This window comes from Salmo salar, chromosome ssa05, assembly GCF_905237065.1.
Source record: "Salmo salar chromosome ssa05, Ssal_v3.1, whole genome shotgun sequence".
Classification (NCBI taxonomy): domain Eukaryota; kingdom Metazoa; phylum Chordata; class Actinopteri; order Salmoniformes; family Salmonidae; genus Salmo; species Salmo salar.
The window spans coordinates 72,709,618-72,731,139 of NC_059446.1; the positions used below are offsets into that span (position 1 = coordinate 72,709,618).

Below are 21,522 nucleotides of genomic sequence, written 5' to 3' on the forward strand. Positions count from 1 at the left end.
TAACGGACAATCCCGGTTTATTATGGGAAATAGCGGTTCTCCACAGCGTAAAGTTCGACTGACCACATTCACGTAGCAGGTTAGTCAATTTTCTGCAGCGCCGGTACTCGCTATGCAAATGGCGTAGAGACGGCGTTCATGACAGTAAATGTTATCGTAAAACTACGTAACACTACATTTGCAATAGGTGGCCATGGTGGCCACGCAAGTATTGCGAGTCATTCAATCAAACATAAGAAAAATCGTTTTGTGGAATAAATACACAGCGAATATATAAATCCGTTTCCCTGCATTTGGCGGTGGTCCAACGCTGCAAGTTTGCAAGGTAGGCTATGTAGGTTCGGCTGGGTTGAACGAGAAGATTCGACGTTTATTTAGACATTGCGCATGAATAACCCTTCTCCACTCACCATATAAGGATTTAAAACATGTCAACGGGTTTAAAACAGGCTCAAAATATATGAAAACCGTGTGTTTTGATTTGCTTTTTAATTGTCATATTACTGATTTACGAACTATATTTATTGTACATAGGAGACCAACGTTGTTCTAAAGGAGCCTCTTGGCCCGTTGTTTGTTGTTGATAAGCCTTGTAGAAGCAGTGTGACCATGCAATAGACAAATCTTTTCCCGACCCCCTCAAATAATCGATCGTTCTTTAGCTTGATTTTGGGAGGAAACGGCACTGCACTCACAACTGACACATTGTATCAACCTGTGCCAGTGTGATGCATCGGTTGTTACATTGTAGTAACAAACATTATGCTGTTACTTTGTTGCACAATGCAGCCACCTACTGTATCCTGGCATACATAGTCTCTGATAGAGGGCTATCATAGGGGTCTGCCCTCATACTATAATGTCATGTGTTTTCAATGTGTATCTGTCAATTCAGGAACTTAACAAAAATTACAATCCAATAATTGAAAAAAGGGCATTTATTTTTAATGACTTCTCAATAAACTGAAAAGTAGAAGCAATTTATTTCAAAAGTTTTTAAACTTCCTGAATTGACTGCCTTCAATTCAAATTGAGACCATCCCAGGTATCTATGTAGGCTACATATACCGTGTTACAGGGATGGATTGCTTTCCCTCTGAGTCATGGCCTCAAACCCAAAATAGCCTGGATCAAATATAACCCACCACATTCCTATCATCTTGAATACGATTTTATACCATTTAGCTACTATGGTAACCAGAATGTAAATACTCCGCTGTATATTGTCATTGTAGTGTTGTATGTAATCAAATATGCAAAATTCAACCAAATGGTTTATCTGTACAAAACAATGTATTACGTGACCATGAGATTTTCTATATTTGCAGACCGGTGTGTGTTGCTGTATGAGGTGTGCGTGAGTGAGGGTGTGTGTGCAGTGTGTGTGAAGTCCAGACATGGTAAAGCTGGAGCTAGATCAGGTGGTAATGAGGAGGATGAGGGAAGACGACATTGAGACTGTCAAAGCTATCATCAAGGTTTGTGTTTTATCCTTAAAGTTATGCACGCACACACACACACACTTCAAGCCTGGGTTATGCTCTGTCTCTACGCTCTTAGAATAAAAGGTGCTCTCTGGAACCTAAAAGGGTTCTTCGGCTGTCTCCATAGGAGAACCCTTTGAAGAACCATTTTTTTTTTGTAAGAATACTTTTTCAGGTTATCACTCACTCACCTTTCTCTCTCTGTCCCCATTCCTTCCGTCCCCCTATCTCTCTCTCTCTCTCGCTCTTTCTCCTCCCCCGCCCCTCTCTCTCTCTTCGTCCCTCCCTACCTCTCTTTCTCTGTAGGAGGGTTGTCAGGGAACAGAAAACCGTCTGATCCTCCACATCCTGACTCGTCCTGTCTGCCTCCTACTCCTGGCCACCGTCTCTTCTGTCCTCCGCTGCTTCCTTCACTCTTTCATCCTGGCCCTCATCATCCCTGTCTTCCTGCTCATCGTCTACCTCAAGTTCACCATGCCACGCTCCACCGGAGTGCTGGGCACTAGCCGGCCCTACTGGGACTATGTGGGGAGCAGTTACCGAGGGGCGCAGGACGAGACCCTTCCCAACCCCTATAGCAGGATCAGTGGGAAACCCCCACCGGCAAAAGTAGGTTTCCTTTTCTTTGACTTTAGGTACTGTATGTTGTGGATGTTACATGCATTACTCAGTTTTACTACAGTGTTTTAGTGATTTGGACTTTTCGTACTTTGGGCCGAGTTGCTGCACAAATAAAGTTGATTATTATCTGTCATTAAAGGGCAAGGCCAGACGGAGGACCAAACCCAAGGCAGAGGACAAGGACAAAGACTCGTCACCTGAGATCGTAGACGTGGAGAGGGAGAAGGCAGCAGGGCAGGTGTGGGTGGCGGACTGTGAGGGGGAGATCGTGGGCTGTGTGTCCAGGGAGGGTGACTGTCGTCTGGGGATGAGGAGGTTCTGCAGGGTGGTGGTGGGCTGCTGGTACCGCCGGGAGGGCCTCGGCAGACTGCTGGTCCAGAGTCTGGAGCAGAGGGAGAGGCAGACGGGGGCCAGGAGGGTCTACGCCCACGTCCCCTACCCCTCTGCAGTAGGAGAGGCCTTCTTCAGGAAGCTGGGCTACAGGCTGCAGGGGGAGGTGGGCTACGATGGGGAGGAAGAAGAGGAGGATGAAGAGCAGCCGGAGAGGACATTTCTGGGCTTCCATGTCACCAAGGTGTTTGTCAAAGACCTCAAGTGATGGAGGAGACAACGAAGGGAATGTGGAAAATAAGACAAAGAAGAGATACTAAAGGGAAATAGAGAGAGGAGGAGAGATATTAAAGGGAAATAGAGAGAGGAGGAGGGGAGATATTAAAGGGAAATAGAGAAAGGAGGAGGAGGAGAGATACTCTAGGGAAATAGAGAGAGGAGGAGGAGGAGAGATACTAAAGGGAAATAGAGGAGGAGGAGAGATACTCTAGGGAAATAGAGAGAGGAGGAGGAGGAGAGATACTAAAGGGAAATAGAGAGAGGAGGAGGAGGAGAGATACTCTAGGGAAATAGAGAGAGGAGGAGGAGGAGAGATACTAAAGGGAAATAGAGGAGGAGGAGAGATACTCTAGGGAAATAGAGAGAGGAGGAGGAGAGATACTCTAGGGAAATAGAGAGAGGAGGAGGAGGAGAGATACTAAAGGGAAATAGAGAAAGGAGGAGGGGAGATACTAAAGGGAAATAGAGGAGGAGGAGAGATACTCTAGGGAAATAGAGAGAGGAGGAGGAGGAGTGATACTATAGGGAAACAGAGAGAGGAGGAGGAGGAGAGATACTAAAGGGAAATAGAGAGAGGAGGAGGAGGAGAGATACTAAAGGGAAATAGAGGAGGAGGAGAGATACTCTAGGGAAATAGAGGAGGAGGAGGAGGAGAGATACTCTAGGGAAATAGAGAGAGGAGGAGGAGGAGGAGAGATACTAAAGGGAAATAGAGAGAGGAGGAGGAGGAGAGATACTCTAGGGAAATAGAGAGAGGAGGAGGAGGAGAGATACTCTAGGGAAATAGAGAGAGGAGGAGGAGAGATACTCTAGGGAAATAGAGAGAGGAGGAGGAGGAGAGATACTCTAGGGAAATAGAGGAGGAGGAGGAGAGATACTCTAGGGAAATAGAGGAGGAGGAGGAGAGATACTCTAGGGAAATGGAGGAGGAGGAGGAGGAGAGATACTCTAGGGAAATAGAGAGAGGAGGAGGAGGAGGAGAGATACTAAAGGGAAATAGAGAGAGGAGGAGGAGGAGAGATACTCTAGGGAAATAGAGCGAGGAGGAGGAGGAGGAGAGATACTAAAGGGAAATAGAGAGAGGAGGAGGAGGAGGAGAGATACTAAAGGGAAATAGAGAGAGGAGGAGGAGGAGAGATACTCTAGGGAAATAGAGAAAGGAGGAGGAGGAGAGATACTAAAGGGAAATAGAGAGAGGAGGAGGAGGAGGAGAGATACTCTAGGGAAATAGAGAGAGGAGGAGGAGAGATACAGTGAAAAGAGGTGGACTACCTCTCTTATCAAGGCAATAATGAGGGTAGAGTCTAACTAAAATGTTGGAAGACAATGGACAATCTAGTGAACAGAACCTTACTTAAATTATGTTTTTTCCTCTCCTGATTTGTAGTATGTATTTATTTCTGTATTGCTTTTACAATTGTCATTGAGTTCTTATTCAATGTAAAATGTATCTGTTTATATGTCTGGCTGGCTCTTTATTTGTAAAAACTTGTTTTTATTAATAAGTGATTTTGCAAATAAAAGTGTGCGTACGTGGGGCTGTGTGCACACTTGTGTCAGTGAGTATACATTTACTGTGTGTGAGGAAGTATGTGGTTTATGTGAGTCTGCAGAACTTCTCTGTTCGCCTTTCTCTCTTTCTCCCCCGTCTTCTCTCTCACTCCTCACCTGCACCTGTGTGTGGCTTTGTATGAGTCTGCAAAACACACAGGCTCTCCTTCATTCATCTCTCTCTCTCTATCCTCATCCCCCCCTTTAATGACACTTAATATCCTTCCTCACACTGCACACCTGTCACATGGCAGGAGGAAAGTGTCAGCTATATTATCCTTGGTACAGCTTACACACCATGGTATTGGTAGTAAATTATAGCAGTAGTGTAGTGTGCTGTCTGCAGGTGAATGTCAGTTTGTGTGTGGGTGGAAGGGTATGAGTGACACTGCTCTCCAGCCCTGTCTCGGCCTAACCAGAATTAGAGCGTGGTTAGCTAAACGTGTGCTCATCGTGCTAACCTCAGACCGTATCATAACTACAGTAACCTGTTTCTTACAGACATACAGTGTTGGAGTGTTGTAAATGAAATAGCTAGCGGTGTGTGTGTGTGGTCTTGGGGGAGGAGTATCTCCCCTAATACAAAGTTTAAGAAAACAGCCACCAAAGATTGCATCAACTGTTTAACCAGAACAAATCCTTAGCTCTAAGCCTCTAGGATTCTGGGTAACGTAAAGTGATTCCTCTGCAGTGCAAAAGACAGTGTTCAGAATAAATACATTACAATGCCATAACGTTTTGTAGTGCTGGGATTACAGTAAAACCCCATTAAAAATCACTCCCACTCACACGTTTAGCACTACCCATGGCCATGCACATTAGTGAAGGAAATGTGCAGACAGACAGATGTAATGGTGAGTGTGGGAGTAATTGTTATCCTTGAAACAGTCTTCCCCATTCTTCCCGTTGAGCATGAGGTCATTTTATTATTGAGAGTCATGGTTCTCTCTCTCCATGGCTGCCCTGCCCTGCTGCAGACACCTGTTAGCTGGCCTTCTATAGTCTAACCCATCTGAAACTATTATTGTTGTCAGGAAACAGATGTGAGTTCACGCTACTGGAAAGTAAGCCTGTTTGTGACTGTGGTCATGTGGTTCTGCACGGTATGGCGGTGTGTGTTTGTGTGTGTGTGGGTGGGTGTTTGTGTGTGTGTGTGTGTGTGTGTGTGTGTGTGTGTGTGTGTGTGTGTGTGTGCGTGTGTGTGTGTGTGGGTGGGTGGGTGGGTGGGTGGAAGGGTTTCGGAAAGTATGACTTTGCACATCCTGCTGCCAGTTGGTTCCCCCCTGACTATGGGTTAAATGCACAGCCATGTCTACCATAACCTACTGTACTCTGACACACACACTGTCTGTTACAGTCGGGCTGTGCACGAGAGGAGGGCCAGTGCACGTGAGTTGATATGTGACCGAAAGGCGACCTCAGTAAACTGTGGTCAAACCATGGAAGATGGTGATGTGTAATCCATATGTCTTACTTAAAACCACACACACACACACACACACACACACACACACCGTTTTCAGGATCATATTTAAAACAGACTGGAGGTTATGAATGGTAACATTCCATAGACACATTCACTTGCACAGTGAATTTTAGGTGCTTTAATAAACATAGTGCAACAAGGTTACTAAGGTTAGTTGCTGTCAACACATAGAGTCACTCTCTCACACACATACAGCACACATACATACACAGACACATACACACACAGACAAACATTGCAGATGAGTGTAAATCTTGATGTTGGGGCACCGCACCACCGGCGGTTGGTACGTAAATGGCAGAGTGTATAAATCTGTTCCAGATGATGTGTATAGATCATAATTATGACACACTCACACAGATGGGCTCCACAAGCCAACCAAACACACACTCACACACATACAGTACAGATGAGCTCCAAATACACCCACCCTGGGAAACGGTGAATTCCCCAAACCACAGAGTGCATGAGAGGGTGAGGGGAGTGGGGAGTCATGGGAAACAGAGGCACAGGATGCGTGCAGCTGCAGTGAATGGGACCGGGCCGGAGCAAAAACAGACAGAACCATGGCACAGAACAAAGCCGGAGAGAGAGTGAACACACCCTCGTCTATGGAGGAGGATAGATGACAACATCTCATGGTTCAAAGGCTGGTTGGTCTGAGTTATACACACTGTGGGTAAGGGGAGAGAGCCACACACTGCGGTGGTGGAGCAGAGAGGGAAGCCTGGGGTGAGAGGGGTCACTCACAGCTCCTACGGTTTTTATGATTGACACACTTTGGTAAAACCCAAATATGACACGTGCAAGAACATGCACTCACAAAACCCAAATCAGAGGTATAGGTGTCAGGGCCTCTGGATTAGGGGGGACGCCCATGTCTACCCCAACTCTGGGGCCTGGAAAGGGTGACGAGGGGGAGGAGGGAAGGAAAGGAGGGAGGAGTGGAGGGGAACGAGGAAGAGTGGTAAACCCAGTCTGCATCAAGGCGAGAAGGTATCTGGAAGTTTTCATTTTTTATGATCTGGGAAAACCAGAGTGGAGGGTTGGGTGACTGGCTGGGGGAGCGAGCGAAGCGCCTTTGGAAATTTCCACCCATTTGGCTGAGTTTACTGACGTATGTGAGAAAATCAAAAGGTTACAAATCACGTCAAACACTCCTGGACTCGTGTGGTCACTATAATTACTTTGTGTTTCCTGCATTGTGAAACGGATTTGTTTCCTGAGGTTCTCTAATTAGTCATTATCAACTCATGGACTTTATCTATGTAGTATAACTATACTCAACAAACATATTAATGCAACATGTAAAGTGTTGGTCCCATGTTTCATGAGCTGAAATAAAAGATCCCAGAAATTTTGCACAAAAAGCTTATTTCTCTCAAATTATGTGCACAAATTTGTTTACATCCCTGTTAGTGAGCATTTCTCACTTGCCAAGATAATCCATCCACCTGACAGGTGTGGCATATCAAGAAGCTGATTAAACAGCAGGATCATTACACAGGTACACCTTGTGCTGGTGACAATAAAATGCCACTCTAAAATGTTCAGTTTTGTCACACAACATAATGCCACAGATGTCTCAAGTTTTGAGGGAGTGTGCAAATGGCCTGCTGACTGCAGGAATGTCCACCAGAGCTGTTGCCAGGGAATTGAATGTTCATTTATCTACCCTAAGCCGCCTCCAACGTTGTTTTAGAGAATTTGGCAGTACGTCCAACCAGCCTCACAACCGCAGACCACGTGTAACCACGCCAGCCCTGGACCTCCACATCTGGCTTCTTCACCTGCGGGATGGTCTGAGACCAGCCACCCAGACAGCTGATGAAACTGTGGGTTTGCAAAACGAAGAATTGTCAGAAACCTTCTCAGGGAAGTTCATCTGCATGCTCGGTGTCCTCACCAAGGTCTTGACCTGACTGCAGTTCGGGATCGTAACCAACTTCAGTGGGCAAATGCTCATCTTCGATGGCCACTGGTACGCTGGAGAAGTGTGCTCTTCACGGATGAATGTCGGTTTCACCTGTACCGGGCAGATGGCAGATAGTGTGGCGTTGTGTGTTTGAGCTGTTTGCTGATGTCAACGTTGTGAATAGTGCCCCATGGTGGCGGTGGGGTTATTGTATGGGCAGGCATAAGTTACGGACAACAAAAACAATTGCATTTTATCTATGGCAATTTGAATGCACAAAGATATCTTGACGAGATCCTGAGGCCCATTGTCGTGCCATTCATCCGCTGCCATCACCTCATGTTTCAGCATGATAGTGCACGGCCCCATGTTGCAAGGATCTGTACACAATTCCTGGAAGCTGAAAATATCCCAGTTCTTTCATGGCCTTCATATTCACCAGACATATCACCCATTGAGAATGTTTGGGATGCTCTGGATCGACGTGTACGACAGCGTGTTCCAGTTCCCGCCAATACCCAGAAACTTCGCACAGCCATTGAAGAGGAGTGGGACAACATTCCACAGGCCTCAATCAACAGCCTGATAAACTCTATGTAAAGGAGATGTGTCGCGCTGCATGAGGCAAATGGTGGTCACACCAGATACTGCCTGGTTTTCTGATCCACGCCCCTACCTTTATTTTAAGGTGTCTGTGACCAACAGATGCATATCTGTATTCCCAGTCATGTGAAATCCATAGAATAGGGCCTAATGAATGTATTTCAATTGACTGATTTCCTTACATGAACTGTAACCCAGTAAAGTCTTTGAAGTTGTTGCATGTTGCGTTTATATTTTTGTTCAGTTTAGTATTAGTCATAATCAACACACGGACTATATATATCTAGTATAACTAGTATTTGTTATCTAGTTTCCCAGTTTGTAGGCCTACATCGTTGTTTGCTGAATAACAATGTCCTGTAGTATACTGTATCTATACGGCCCTGGCCTAGCTTTGATACTCTTGTCACCCCTCCCCTATTCTTGTTTTGAAAAATCTCTCCATCCAACCAGAGCCACCTCTCTACACAAGCTGTTTGACTGAGCGTATAGGTATATATATATATATATATATCTACCCTGTCCCCTCCTTCCCTTCCCTCCTCCCCCCACCCTCTCTCACTCATCTCACCACTCGCTCTCGCCTGATTGACTGTGTGAGACAAATTAGGCTTCTGAAATGATCAACAAATTTGACAGGTGAGTAAAATGAACATCAGTTTTTTTGTATTCATTGTTTAATGAGTTGAGCAAATGTATATGATATAATATCACATGACGGGATCAACTAACGCATGGCGTAGTACATATTTTAAAGCTCCTATTTATTATTGATGATGCATTATGAAACCACTCCTGTCATCTTTCTCTTATGCAGCACAATCAGAAGTTTCGGTGATGATGACAACAATGTATTGAGTAGCTTTCGCTAGTTTCACTGAAAGCTGTCTGATTGAAACTGAGACTGAGAGAACCAGGACCAGTTTGTTAGACACCAGTTCATTGACAGATGGTTAACCAAACCTGTGGTTTTGTTAAAGAAGAAGAGGAAGGTGTTGAGTAGTTAGTGCAGTCCTCATAACCAGAGTATATTGCTTTTCCACACCAGAGAAGACAATACAGGGGCAGCGGAGGGAAAAACAATACTAGTGGCTTTAACCATTCACCTTTTCACCTTAGGCCTGCCTCAGTGTGCTTATGAATTTTTACTTGGCAGCATCCCTACTACGTATTTCAGTGAAAACCTATTTTCTGTGTCTCAGTGTTCTGTTGGCCCAGAAGAAGTTTATCTACCACTATAAGAACATGCGCTGGGCCAAGGGCCGACACGAAACCTACCTGTGCTTCGTGGTCAAGAGGCGGGTGGGACCAAACTCACTCTCCTTCGACTTTGGACACCTGCGCAACCGGTCCGGCTGTCATGTTGAGGTGAGGGAGGGAGGGAGGGTAGAGGAGAGGAGATGAGAGGAGAGAGAGGAGAGAGAGGAGAGAGAGGGAGAGGAGGAAACAGAGGAAAGGGGTAAAAAATATACAACAAATCTCATCATCTGTCATTTGCTCCAGTTTCTCTCCCTCTTTCCGTCTTCATATATTTTCCCATCTCTTCTATTTTCTTTCTTTCCTTCCCCTGTCTTCATCACTCTTTCCCGCCATTCTACTCTACACTCTCTCTATCCATGCATTACTTCTCCTTTCTCTCTATCTACATCTTCCTTCCTCAAACATTCCCATCTCTCTCTCTCTTCCTCAACTACATCCATCACTCTCTCCCTCATTCCTCACCCGTCTACCTTCCTCACCTATCTCCATCACTATCTCTCCCTCATTCCTCACCCCTCTCCCTTTCTCACACATCTCCATCACTCTATTCCCCCCAGCTGCTGTTCCTGCGCCTCTTGGAAGCAGGCGCCCTGTGTCCAGGCCTGTGGGGTTATGGAGCTCCAGACAGTGTGGGACTGTGTTACTCTGTCACCTGGTTCTGTTCCTGGTCCCCCTGCTCAGACTGCTCCTACAGGCTGGCCCAGTTCCTCAGCCAGACCCCCAACCTCCGCCTCAGGATCTACGTCTCCAGGCTCTACTTCTGTGACCCGGAGGACAGCAGTGCTAGAGAGGGTCTCCGCATGCTGCAGAGAGCCGGGGTGCAGATCACTGTCATGAACTATGAAGGTAGAGAGGGTGTGTGTGTGTGTGTGTGTGTGTGTGTGTGTGTGTGTGTGTGTGTGTGGGGGTGTGTGTGTGTGGGTGTGTGAGTACGTCTCTCATTAGAATTCGGTCTCTTCCCAATAGACTATTTCTACTGTTGGCAGACCTTTGTGGCTTGCAGACAGCGTGTTTTTAAGGCCTGGGATGGACTGCATCAGAACTCTGTTCAACTGGCTAGGAAACTTAACGACATCCTCCAGGTGGGACACACACACACACACACACACGCACACACACTGTACCCTTGAGTTAATAGGCTAATATCATTTACTGATTTGTCTTTCAGCCTGGAGAGGCAGAAGATTGGGGAGATGCTTTCGAGCTACTTGGACTGTGATTCACCTCTATCCCTGTCATATACACTGATATGGAGCTATTTATTCTGCTCCTCCCACTGGTGCTACCTGTCAATGTTAAACTGATCACTTTAATCTATCACTGTAAAAGTAAATAATAATAACTGAAGTAGGTCAACTGTACAACTCAATTGCATAATGTGTTTATATATTGTTATTTAATCCATGGGATTTACATTTTTACACTTTGTAGCATTATTACTGTCTTGTAACACATCCATTAAATCATTCCCTCCAACTGTGATTATGAGTGGTTTTGTGTTGACATTATCCTATCCTCTATTTACATTTGACCAGCTCTTTATCTCTCACATAGCCAACAATAAACAAACAAATAAAGTTTAGGATAATTGATTACAATGATCTCTAAACTATCACTGACAATGGTTGATTAATCTGGATAAATTACATTAGAAATGGATGTGAACGCTTTATGTGCGCAAATATACAGTGTATTACGCTCTCGCACCCGTTAACGTGCACGATCACCACACACCGATTGAATTAAAGTCAAGATGGCGACCGAGGGCGAATACGAGTCGATCCTGTGTGTGAAACCTGACGTCAACGTTTACCGAATCCCGCCGCGGGCATCGAACCGGGGAGTCAGGTAAGAGACCCGGTTCCGTCAGCATCAACCAGTGACCTTGCCCTGGTCTGACTCCAGCATCCATTGTTTGATGCGGCGATATATAAACGTCCCCAAAGGCAAAGCTCTTGTCCCCACATCAAGGCAATGCATAGCCCATATAAAGGCTATAATGGTCGTCTCTGTCGCCTTTGCAGTGCGCAATAGCTTTTTCTAAGGTGGCTTACTAGTCAAACTGGTTGACTTCTATTGGGGAGGAATAGTCTACCACCAGATGTCAAGGTTGCGCGTAGTGGGATGGATCGGGAGAATACACCTGTCATTATTGTAGTCCACCTGTCGGTATTAGACAATGATACTGAATCCTGTTTTCAGTGCGAAAACGTGACCGTGTCGTGCGCCCTTTTTACAGAATGCGCTTTGACTGCACTCTGCTTTGTGGCGAATGTATATTGAAGGACTATAGCGGGTACTACGGTATTTAAAGGTCTAGAGGATTAGGTGAGATTTTTACTCCCTCTGAGGATTATCTGGGCATTTTCTCTGTTGTCGCCTATCCTGTTACTTTCTGAACAGGGTTCGTTAGAGGATCTCTTGTTAACAGTGACTTCTGTCCTGTTAGGGTACAGTCTACGTTTGGCAGTGTGTGTGACTATATTGCATTTACCCATTTGTTCATTGGCTGGTGTTTTAACGTGATCCAGTCTATCTCCATGCTGACTGGACAGCGCTCCATACTGTATCTGTCTCCTGGGAGCTGATTGGCTGACCACCACTAACGTGCCATGACCACACACAAAGCTGAGTCTGTTGTGTGATGTAGTGAGTAATAATAATGAGGGACTATTCCACCCCAGGTCTGGTGAACTGCCAGCCCAGTCACCAGCCCAGTCACCAGCCCAGTCACCAGCCCAGACACCAGCCCAGTCACCATCCCAGACACCAGCCCAGACACCAGCCCAGTCACCAGCCCAGACACCAGCCCAGTCACCATCCCAGACACCAGCCCAGTCACCATCCCAGACACCAGCCCAGACACCAGCCCAGTCACCAGCCCAGTCACCAGCCCAGTCACCAGCCCAGACACCAGCCCAGTCACCAGCCCAGTCACCAGCCCAGTCACCAGCCCAGACACCAGCCCAGTCACCAGCCCAGTCACCAGCCCAGTCACCAGCCCAGTCACCAGCCCAGTCACCAGCCCAGTCACCAACCCAGACACCAGCCCAGACACTCATTTCAGTAGCAAAGTGTGGTGGTTGGTTATCAACAACATGGTCTCCCTCTTTCTCACACACACACCTATACAGTCAGTCTCATCTCTGATTGGCTGTCTGTGTCTCCCTCAGGGCTGCGGATTGGAAGCTGGACGCCCCTGATTGGACAGGCCGTATGAGAGTGACGGCTCGGGGAAAAGTGGCTTTCATCAAACTGGAGGACAAGATCTCTGGTGAGAGGCCAAATCGTCCCCTAGCCCCTAGCCCAGGGTTACCCAATAGGCGGCCCGCAGGCCAAATTTTATTTGGCCCCCCAAGTTTTACATTTTTACAAATAATTATTTTTGTTCTTGGACATAAAAGACTGTAAAATCACCAGGAAATGCTCAAAGTAATTTTAATGTAGGAAATCTGTTCCCAAGTATTCTCACGCATAAATAGAGAGGCATATGTGATCATATCCCAATGTAATCAAGGTTTGAAATGATTCTGTTTTTGTCAAATACTATATCTGTTTCTTGTAGTCAATTTGCAGTGTACACATTATTTATAACTATGTTCCGAGCATCCGCTCAAGGAAAAATTGTCCCACTGCTGAATGTAATTGGGAACTCCTACCCTAGCCCCTAGCCCACCTCAAGGCACTTCTAGTCAGAAGATCATCGTGCCCAATTCCAAATCGTCCCCTGGGCACTTCTTGTTGATCTGAAAGGACCATGTTAACTGTTCCACCTTGCTCTCTGACTCTTGATTTGAACCGTTAGTTATAAGGCCTAAATTCTAATTACCCTCCGTCTCTGCAGGGGAGCTGTTTGCACAGGCACCAGTGGACGAGTACCCTGGCATCGCCATAGAAACCGTCAGTGACTCCAGTCGTTACTTTGTGCTTCGGATCCAGGATGAGAGTGGTGGGTTGTTGGTTGTCATCACTAGTCACCATCTGGCCAAATTAGAAAGGACAGAAGTATCACACACTACTTTCTCACATTTTCTATTAGTATTTATTATACTGAACAAAAATATAAACGCAACATGTAAAGTTTTGTTCCCATGTTTCATGAGCTGAAATAAAAGATCCCAGAAATGTTCCATTTGCCCAAAAAGCTTATTTATCAAAAGAAAAATGGCACATATTTGTTTACATCCCTTTTAGTGAGCCTATCTCCTTTGCCAAGATAATCCATCCACCTGACAGTTGTGCCATATCAAGAAGCTGATTAAACAGCATCGGCATTACACAGGTGCACTTTGTGCTGGTGACAATAAAATGCCACTCTAAAATGTTTAGTTTTGTCACACAACACAATGCCACAGATGTCTCAAGTTTAGAGGGAGTGTGCAATTGGCATGCTGACTGCGGGAATGTCCATCAGAGCTGTTGCCAGAGAATGTAATGTTTATTTCTCTACCATAAGCCGCCTCCAACTTTGTTTTAGAGAATTTGGCAGTACGTCCAACCGGCCTCACAACCTCAGTCCACGTTTAACCAGTCCAGCCCAGGACATCCACATCCAGCTTCTTCACCTGGGGGATTGTCTGAGACCAGCCACCCGGACAGCTGATGAAACTGAGGAGTATTTCTGTCTGTACTAAAGCCCTTTGTGGGGAAAAACTTATTCTGATTGGCTGGGCCTGGCACCACAGTGGGTGGGCTTGGCTCCCAAGTGGGTGGGCTTGGCTCCCAAGTGGGTGAGCCTATGCCCTCCCAGGCCCATCCATGGCTGCACCGCTGCCCAATCATGTGAAATCCATAGATCAGGGGATAATTAATTTATTTCAATTGACTGATTTCCTTACATGAACTGTAACTCAGTAAAATTGTTGAAATTGTTGCATGTTGCGTTTATATTTTTGTTCAGTATAGTAGTAGTAGTAGTAGTAGTAGTAGTAGTAGTAATAGTACTAGTAGTAGTATACCACAGTAAAAACAATGTATGTGTTGGATCATTTGAGTGTGTAGTATGAAACAGTATTCTACAGCATTTGGAGTACACAATCAGCTGTTTCTCACTGTGCAATGTGTTTTAGGATCAGTGTGTGTACGAAGTGATTTGATTTGTAATTTACGTTGGTCTGTTGTTCTTCTCTGACCTCTGTCTCTCAGGTCGCAGTGCGTTCATAGGCATCGGGTTCGGGGACAGAGGAGACTCGTTTGACTTCAACGTGGCGCTGCAGGACCACTTTAAGTGTGTTGCTCTTACAGCTGTCAGCTGTCACAACAGAGATAACACTCTCATTACATTAGCGAACAAGTGCAGATCAGAGCTTGAATGTAGACTTCTAACTGACATGAATTAGTAATAGCCTGTCATCTGTTTCACTCTATAACTCTCAATTCAATTCCAAGGGGCTTTATTGACATGAAAAACATGTTTATATTGCCAAAGAAAGTGAAATAAACAATCACAAATTAACAATAAACATTATCCACATAAAATTTTTCAAAAGAATAAAGATGCTTGAAATGTAATATCTAGCTATAACTCTCTGTCCCTTTTTCACACTCATTCTTTCTTTCTATCTGTTTACTGTATATATCTCTTTCTCTCTATCTATTTACTGTATATATATATCTCTTTCTCTCTATCTATTTACTGTATATATCGCTTTCTCTATCTATTTACTGTATATATCTCTTTCTCTTTATTTACTGTATATATATATATATATATATCTCTCTCTCTCTCTCTCTCTACCTCTGTCTCTCTGTCTGTTTACTGTATATATCTCTCTGTCTCTACCTACCTCTGTTTCTCTCTACCTACCTCTGTCTCTGTCTCTCTCTCTCTCTACCTACCTCCCTGTCTCTCTGTCTCGCTCTCTCTACCTACCTCTGTCTCTGTCTCTCTGTCTCGCGCTCTCTACCTACCTCTGTCTCTCTCTCTCTCTCTCTACCTCTTTGTCTCTCTCTCTACCTACCTCTCTCTACCTACCTCTCTGTCTCTACCTACCTCTCTCTACCTACCTCTGTCTCTCTCTCTCTACCTACCTCTGTCTCTCTGTCTGTCTCTCTCTACCTACCTCTGTCTCTCTGTCTCTTTCTCTACCTACCTCTGTCTCTCTGTCTCTCTCTCTCTACCTACCTCTGTCTCTCTGTCTCTCTCTCTCTACCTACCTCTGTCTCTCTGTCTCTCTCTCTCTACCTACCTCTGTCTCTCTACCTACCTCTGTCTCTCTGTCTCTCTCTCTCTGTCTGTCTCTCTCTCTCTCTCTCTCTCTCTCTCTCTCTCTCTCTCTCTACCTACCTCTCTCTCTCTCTCTCTCTCTCTCTCTCTCTCTCTCTCTACCTATCTCTGTCTCTCTGTATCTCTCTCTCTACCTACCTCTGTCTCTCTGTCTCTCTCTCTCTACCTACCTCTGTCTCTCTGTCTGTCTCTCAGGTGGGTGAAACAGGAGCTTGAGATCAGTAAGCAGTCTCAGACTCCAGACAACACTCCTAAACTGGACCTGGGTTTCAAAGAGGGACAGACCATCACTCTCAATATCGGGGTAACTTCCTCAACTCATACCCATAATACCCCTGCCATGGTACCATCTGGTTAGCGCTTAACAACTAAAAAACGAACATGCACGCACACGTTGCAAACCCATGCTCTGTTTATAAGCTTTGTCAAGCTATCACTCAAACACCTATTCCTCTCTCCTTCCTTCTCACCCGTCGCCCCTCTCTCTTTCTTTCTTTCTTTCTTTCTTTCTTTCTTTCTTTCTTTCTTTCTTTCTTTCTTTCTTTCTTTCTTTCTTTCTTTCTTTCTTTCTTTCTTTCTTTCTTTCTTTCTTTCTTTCCATTTCTGTTCCTCTCTCAGCAAGGCAGAAAGAGAGACAAGTCCCGCCCCCAGAGCGCTGGTGGCTTTGGGCTCCTCCCTCCTCCCCCTGGCGGCGGTGGTGCCAAGATAGCCCCTCCCCCTATGTCAAGCTCCTCCAATGACAACGAAGGTTTATTCTCACGGGGAGACTTATTCTCTGCGGGAAGTGACTCGTTTTCAGGGGGTAGTGACACATTTTTAGGAGGAAACAACACATTCTCAGCAGGAAGTGACATGTTCTCAGGGGGAAGTAACACAGGTAGGTGAACAGCATTTTGGGCCACATTCAGGGAAGTGTAATGCTACTGGTTGTTCAGACAGATATACACTGCATGACCAAAAGTATGTGGACACCTGCTTGTCGTACACCTCATTCCAAAATCATGGGCATTAATATGGAGTTGGTCCCCCCTTTGCTGCTATAACAGCCTCCACTCTTTTGGGAAGGCTTTCCACTAGATGTTGGAACATTGCTGTGAGGACTTGCTTCCATTCAGCCACAAGAGCATTAGTGATGTCAGGCGCTGAAGTTGGGGCTTATGCCTGGCTCGCAGTCGGCGTTCCTATTCATCCCAAAGGTGTTCGATGGGGTTGAGGTCAGGGCTCTGTGCAGGCCAGTCAAGTTCTTCCACACCGACCTCAACAAACCATTTCTGTATGGACCTCGCTTTGTGCACTGGGGCATTGTCATGCTGAAACAGGAAATGGCCTTCCCAAAACTTTTGCCACAAAGTTGGAAGCACAGAATCGTCTAGAATGTCATTGTATGCTGTAGCGTTAGGATTTCCCTTCACTGGAACGAAGGGGCCTAGCCTAAGGCATGAAAAACAGCCCCAGACCTTTATTCCTCCTCCACCAAACTTGACAGTTGGCACTATGCATTGGAGCAGGTAGCGTTTTCCTGGCATCCGCCAAACCCAGATTCGTCCGTCGGACTGCCAGATGGTGAAGTGTATTTATCACTCTAGAGAATGCATTTCCACTGCTACAGAGTCCAATGGCGGCGAGCTTTACACCACTCCAGCCAACGCTTGCCATTGTGCATGGTGATCTTAGGCTTGTGTGCAGCTGCTCGTCCATGGAAACCTATTTCATGAAGCTCCCGACGAACAGTTCCTATGCTGACGTTGCTTCCAGAGGCAGTTTGGAACTCGTTAGTGAGTTATGCAACAGAGGACAGACGATTTTTACGCGCTACGCTCTTCAGCACTCGCCGGTCACATTCTGTGAGCTTGTGTGGCCTACTACTTCGCGGCTGAGCCGTTGTTGCTCCTAGAAGTTTCAACTTCACAATAACAGCACTTACAGTTGACTGAGGCAGCTCTAGCAGGGATGAAATTTGACAAACTGACTTGTTGGAAAGGTGGCATCTTATGACAGTGTCGCGTTGAAAGTCACTGAGCTCTTCAGTAAGGCCATTCTACTGCCAATGTTTGTCTATGGAGATTGCATAACTGTGTGCTCAATTTTATACACCTGTCAGCAACGGGTGTGGCTGAAATAGCCGAATCCACTAATTTGAAGAGATATTCACATACTTTTGTGTATATATAGTGTATATAATTTAAAAAAAATAAACACAACATGTAAAGTGTTGGTCCCATGTTTCATGAGCTGAAATAAAATATCTCAGAAATGTTCCATATGCACAAAAAGCTTAGTTTTTGCAAGTTTTGTTCCGAATTTGTTTACATCCCTGTTGGTGAGCATTTCTCTTTTGCCAAGATACTGTAATTGTACCACCTGACAGGTGTGGCATATCAAGAATCTGATTAAACAGCATGATCCTTACACAGCTGCACCTTGTGCTGGTGACAATAAAAGGCCACTCTAAAATGTGCAGTTTTGTCACACAAAATTCCACAGATGTGGAATTGGCATGCTGACTGCAGGAATGTCCACCAGTGCTGTTGCCAGAGAATTGAATGTTCATTTCTCTACCATAAGCCGTCCCCCATTGTTTTAGAGAATTTGGCAGTACGTCTAACCGGCCTCACAACCGCAGACCACGCATAACCACGCCAACCCAGATCCTCCACATCTGGCTTCTTCACCTGTGGGATCGTCTTAGACCAGGCACCTGGACAGCTGATGATATTGAGCAGTATTTCTGTTTGTAATAAATCCCTTTTGTGGGGAAAAACTCTGATTGACTGGGCCTGGCTCCCAAGTGGGTGGGCCTATGTCCTCACAGGCCCACCTATGGCTGTGCCCTCTGGCTTCTCATGTGAAATCCATAGATTAGGGCCTAATTTATTTATTTCAATTGACTGATTTCCGTATATGAACTGTAACTCAGTAAAATCATTGAAATTGCTGCATGTTGCGTTTATATTTTTGTTCAGTATAGATCTGCTCTGGCATGTAGATTAGGGATGATGTCAGCTCCTTACAAGACAATTCTATGTGCAACGTTCAGAGCGTTGTGTTCTCCTGAATGCGACCCTGTTCTTATATTGCTGCTTCTGATTCATCTGTTTGTTTATCTTGTTCGGTTACCCTAGTAACTGCTTTTTCTGTATAGCGCATTTTGCTACCATTGTTGAAGACTATTTTTACAGTTCCCCAAACCATGCTGTGAATTCATTTGACTGAAGGGAAAAAGTGTATGTTTTATATGCCACTGTGTAATTAGGTTAAGGATTGAATGGGGCCCAGGGTGTTCTTTCTTTTAGTTTTATGAGCTAACCAAGAAAAAGTCTGTTGTCGTTACAGTATGAATGTAGAGAAAGTAGTAGAGGGTGTGTATTGAAGGGTCTGATGTGTGTTGTCTCCATAGAGATCCTATTAAATTAGTTTTCTAATTCCTAATTCTATCGTTGTCTCTCTGTTCTCAGGCTGTTTGTTAGACCTGGACAGCAGTAACTCCAACTCTGTGGTGCAGCCGAACCCCAACCCTACAGGCGGCTCGGACATGTGGGGAGACTTCTCTGCCCCAGAAAAGTAAGGGGATAATCTTCTCTCTTTCATCCTTTTCTCTCTTCTTTCATTATTCTGTTCTCCACATTAATGCTCTCCTCTTTTTCCCCATAATGCAGGTCCATGTCTCCTCTCGCCAACGATGATGGTTCCACCAACTGGCAGCAGTTCTGAGGCGTCCCACAATCCCTTTCACTTGACCTTCACCTGACCTTTAACCCCTGACCAGAGGAGGACTCCAGCAGAACACTGTATATTATCACCTCAACCTCAGTGTACTCTCTCTCTCTCTCTCTCTCTCTCTCTCTTCCCCCTCTCTTTATTTCTCTCTCTCTCACCCCTCCCCCACTCTCTTCACCCCTCTCCTGGCTTCCTCTCCTTACTGTCCTCTCCCTCTACATCTTTCCCTCTCAGCCCCAACTCTACACTCTCTCCCCCTCTGTCCCCCTCTCCTTACCCTCCTCTCCCTCTGTCTCTCTATCTATTGCAACAGAGTATTTATTTATTACTGAGGGAAAAGACTGAGGTTAAATCTCTCTAAATGAAAGATGGTACATAAAGGAATGATGGTGACTCACACTAATATAGTCTTGATAAATAAATACATTAATTTATGTACATAATATATTATTGTAAATGTATATAGTGTCAGTACTTTGTAATTCCTATTGTTGTTGTGGTAGTGTTGTAGCTAATTTTCCTTTAGAATCTCCAGTACAACTGGAATTATCGCCTGAAATAACTGATTTACAGGATGCATTAGTATATGACCAAGTTATCTTATATCTGATCCAAGGTCAGTTTAGCTTTTTCCTCTTAATTGCTAAGGTTAGGCCACGGTGAGTCTGGAGCTGTGCTTTGGAGCAGCTTCTGCTTTGAGTGGACACTGATCTACTGTAAGTTTACACAGCAGTCATGCTGTTTGGCGCCCTTTAGTGGGCTATTGCGGTCCTACAACCACAGTCTGACAGGGAGAGTGGTGAGATGCACAGCAGCAGCTGCTGTAGACGTTATCACTGCTGGCTGGGGATGGGCACTTGTCTGGTCCACTTGGCTGCATTGTTTTAACAGGAGGCTGGTGTTAGTTGGTCAATTAACACAGAAATGGAGGGAGAGAGAGGACAAAAGTGTGCTGATTGAGTGAAGGAAGAGAAAGATGGGTGGGGTCTGAAGAGGGATGGAGGGTGAGGAAGGGGTTTAACCCATGGGGTGATAGAGGCCTGATTTAGGCCTAGTGATGTAATCAACAGTCCCTAGGTGTTTCTGGGTAGTGATGACTCATTTAGGTCACGACTTTTGCCCTGCTGGATGAATAGCCCTGTGTGTGTACATACAACTGTCTGTCCGTCCATCCATCTGTCTGTATTCTATACGTTGTACCCTGGAACTAACATAACTCTGTCAATGCAGTCAGACCATTCCAGTCCTTGTGAGATGCAGTGTTTTACTTTACTGTTGTGTTGTTATTGTGAGAGAAAGGATGGAGGGAGAGAGGGAGGGATAGTGAGATGGCTGGAGGGAGGGAGGGATAGTGGGAGGGAGGTATAAAGGGATGGATGGAGGGAGGAAGGGAGGGAGGGAGGGAGGGAGGGAGGGAGGGATAGATAGAGAGATAGAGGGAGGGAAGGGTTATAATGCTGTACAGGACATCATAATATTACAGTAATCCAGTTATGTGGCTTTTGTACTTATCATTGTGTGTCTTTCTCTCATGGACACACACATGGACTCAAACATTTGCATTGATTGAAGACATGATGTTGATTAATGAGGTGATAATTGATTGATTTCCTGTGTGAGAACACAGCTAGTGGGAGAACTGGTATGAACTGGTGAGAGTCTGTGTAGACCCTACTCATGTTGGTTTATGTGTTTATTCTTGACATTACAAATACAATATATGTGTATGTAAATGTATATGTATTGAAAATCAAAGCATAAAGATATCAACTAATGTTGAATCAAGGTTGACTTATTTTATTTACATGAGGGAAAAAACTGGACTACATCAATAAAGCAATCCACACATAAACCAATGAATGACATTTTATTGGGTAGTATTGCACTGCTTCGGTGTTGGATTGTGATAGAGTGCTTTACAGTAAGGTGTCAGTAATGACAGAGTGGATACTTTGTTCTCAGACTGTCTCTACAGTACACAACTACAGGAACTCAACAGCGTTCCATCTGAACAGTATTATACAGCCCGCAACGGCACAGAACATGATCC

The 21,522-nt window shown here is 45.2% G+C and overlaps 3 protein-coding genes across 4 annotated transcripts; all 3 read left to right on the plus strand.

The window, feature by feature from the left end:
* Nucleotides 1–48: 48 nt before the first annotated feature.
* Nucleotides 49–2,901, plus strand: LOC106575140 (N-acetyltransferase 14 (GCN5-related, putative)). Its single transcript, XM_014151376.2, has 4 exons — nt 49–325; nt 1,329–1,478; nt 1,791–2,093; nt 2,245–2,901. Exons 2-4 carry the CDS (start codon nt 1,398–1,400, stop codon nt 2,701–2,703), a joined length of 843 nt encoding a protein of 280 aa, XP_014006851.2. The 5' UTR covers nt 49–325; nt 1,329–1,397; the 3' UTR covers nt 2,704–2,901.
* Nucleotides 2,902–8,814: 5,913 nt separating this feature from the next.
* LOC106575151 (single-stranded DNA cytosine deaminase-like) lies at nt 8,815–11,003 on the plus strand. The gene is made up of 5 exons (XM_014151382.2): nt 8,815–8,908; nt 9,472–9,637; nt 10,087–10,375; nt 10,496–10,611; nt 10,698–11,003. The coding sequence occupies exons 1-5, from the start codon at nt 8,889–8,891 to the stop codon at nt 10,746–10,748; spliced, it is 642 nt and encodes a 213-aa protein (XP_014006857.1). The 5' UTR covers nt 8,815–8,888; the 3' UTR covers nt 10,749–11,003.
* Nucleotides 11,004–11,244: 241 nt separating this feature from the next.
* necp1 (Adaptin ear-binding coat-associated protein 1) lies at nt 11,245–20,825 on the plus strand. Of its 2 annotated transcripts, XM_014151351.2 has the most exons (8): nt 11,245–11,377; nt 12,703–12,803; nt 13,374–13,478; nt 14,675–14,756; nt 15,951–16,059; nt 16,374–16,632; nt 19,211–19,316; nt 19,412–20,825. In XM_014151351.2, exons 1-8 carry the CDS (start codon nt 11,283–11,285, stop codon nt 19,464–19,466), a joined length of 912 nt encoding a protein of 303 aa, XP_014006826.1. In that variant the 5' UTR covers nt 11,245–11,282; the 3' UTR covers nt 19,467–20,825.
* Nucleotides 20,826–21,522: the final 697 nt, after the last annotated feature.

Coding starts and splice junctions, on each gene's coding strand:
- LOC106575140 (XM_014151376.2), top strand. CDS start 1,398: ATGGTAAAGCTGGAGCTAGATCAGGTGGTAATGAGGAGGATGAGGGAA. Junction 1,479..1,790: donor CTGTCAAAGCTATCATCAAG/GTTTGTGTTTTA, acceptor CTTTCTCTGTAG/GAGGGTTGTCAGGGAACAGA. Junction 2,094..2,244: donor GGAAACCCCCACCGGCAAAA/GTAGGTTTCCTT, acceptor CTGTCATTAAAG/GGCAAGGCCAGACGGAGGAC.
- LOC106575151 (XM_014151382.2), top strand. CDS start 8,889: ATGATCAACAAATTTGACAG. Junction 10,376..10,495: donor CACTGTCATGAACTATGAAG/GTAGAGAGGGTG, acceptor TCTTCCCAATAG/ACTATTTCTACTGTTGGCAG. Junction 10,612..10,697: donor AACTTAACGACATCCTCCAG/GTGGGACACACA, acceptor TTTGTCTTTCAG/CCTGGAGAGGCAGAAGATTG.
- necp1 (XM_014151351.2), top strand. CDS start 11,283: ATGGCGACCGAGGGCGAATACGAGTCGATCCTGTGTGTGAAACCTGAC. Junction 13,479..14,674: donor TCGGATCCAGGATGAGAGTG/GTGGGTTGTTGG, acceptor TCTGTCTCTCAG/GTCGCAGTGCGTTCATAGGC. Junction 14,757..15,950: donor GCGCTGCAGGACCACTTTAA/GTGTGTTGCTCT, acceptor TCTGTCTCTCAG/GTGGGTGAAACAGGAGCTTG.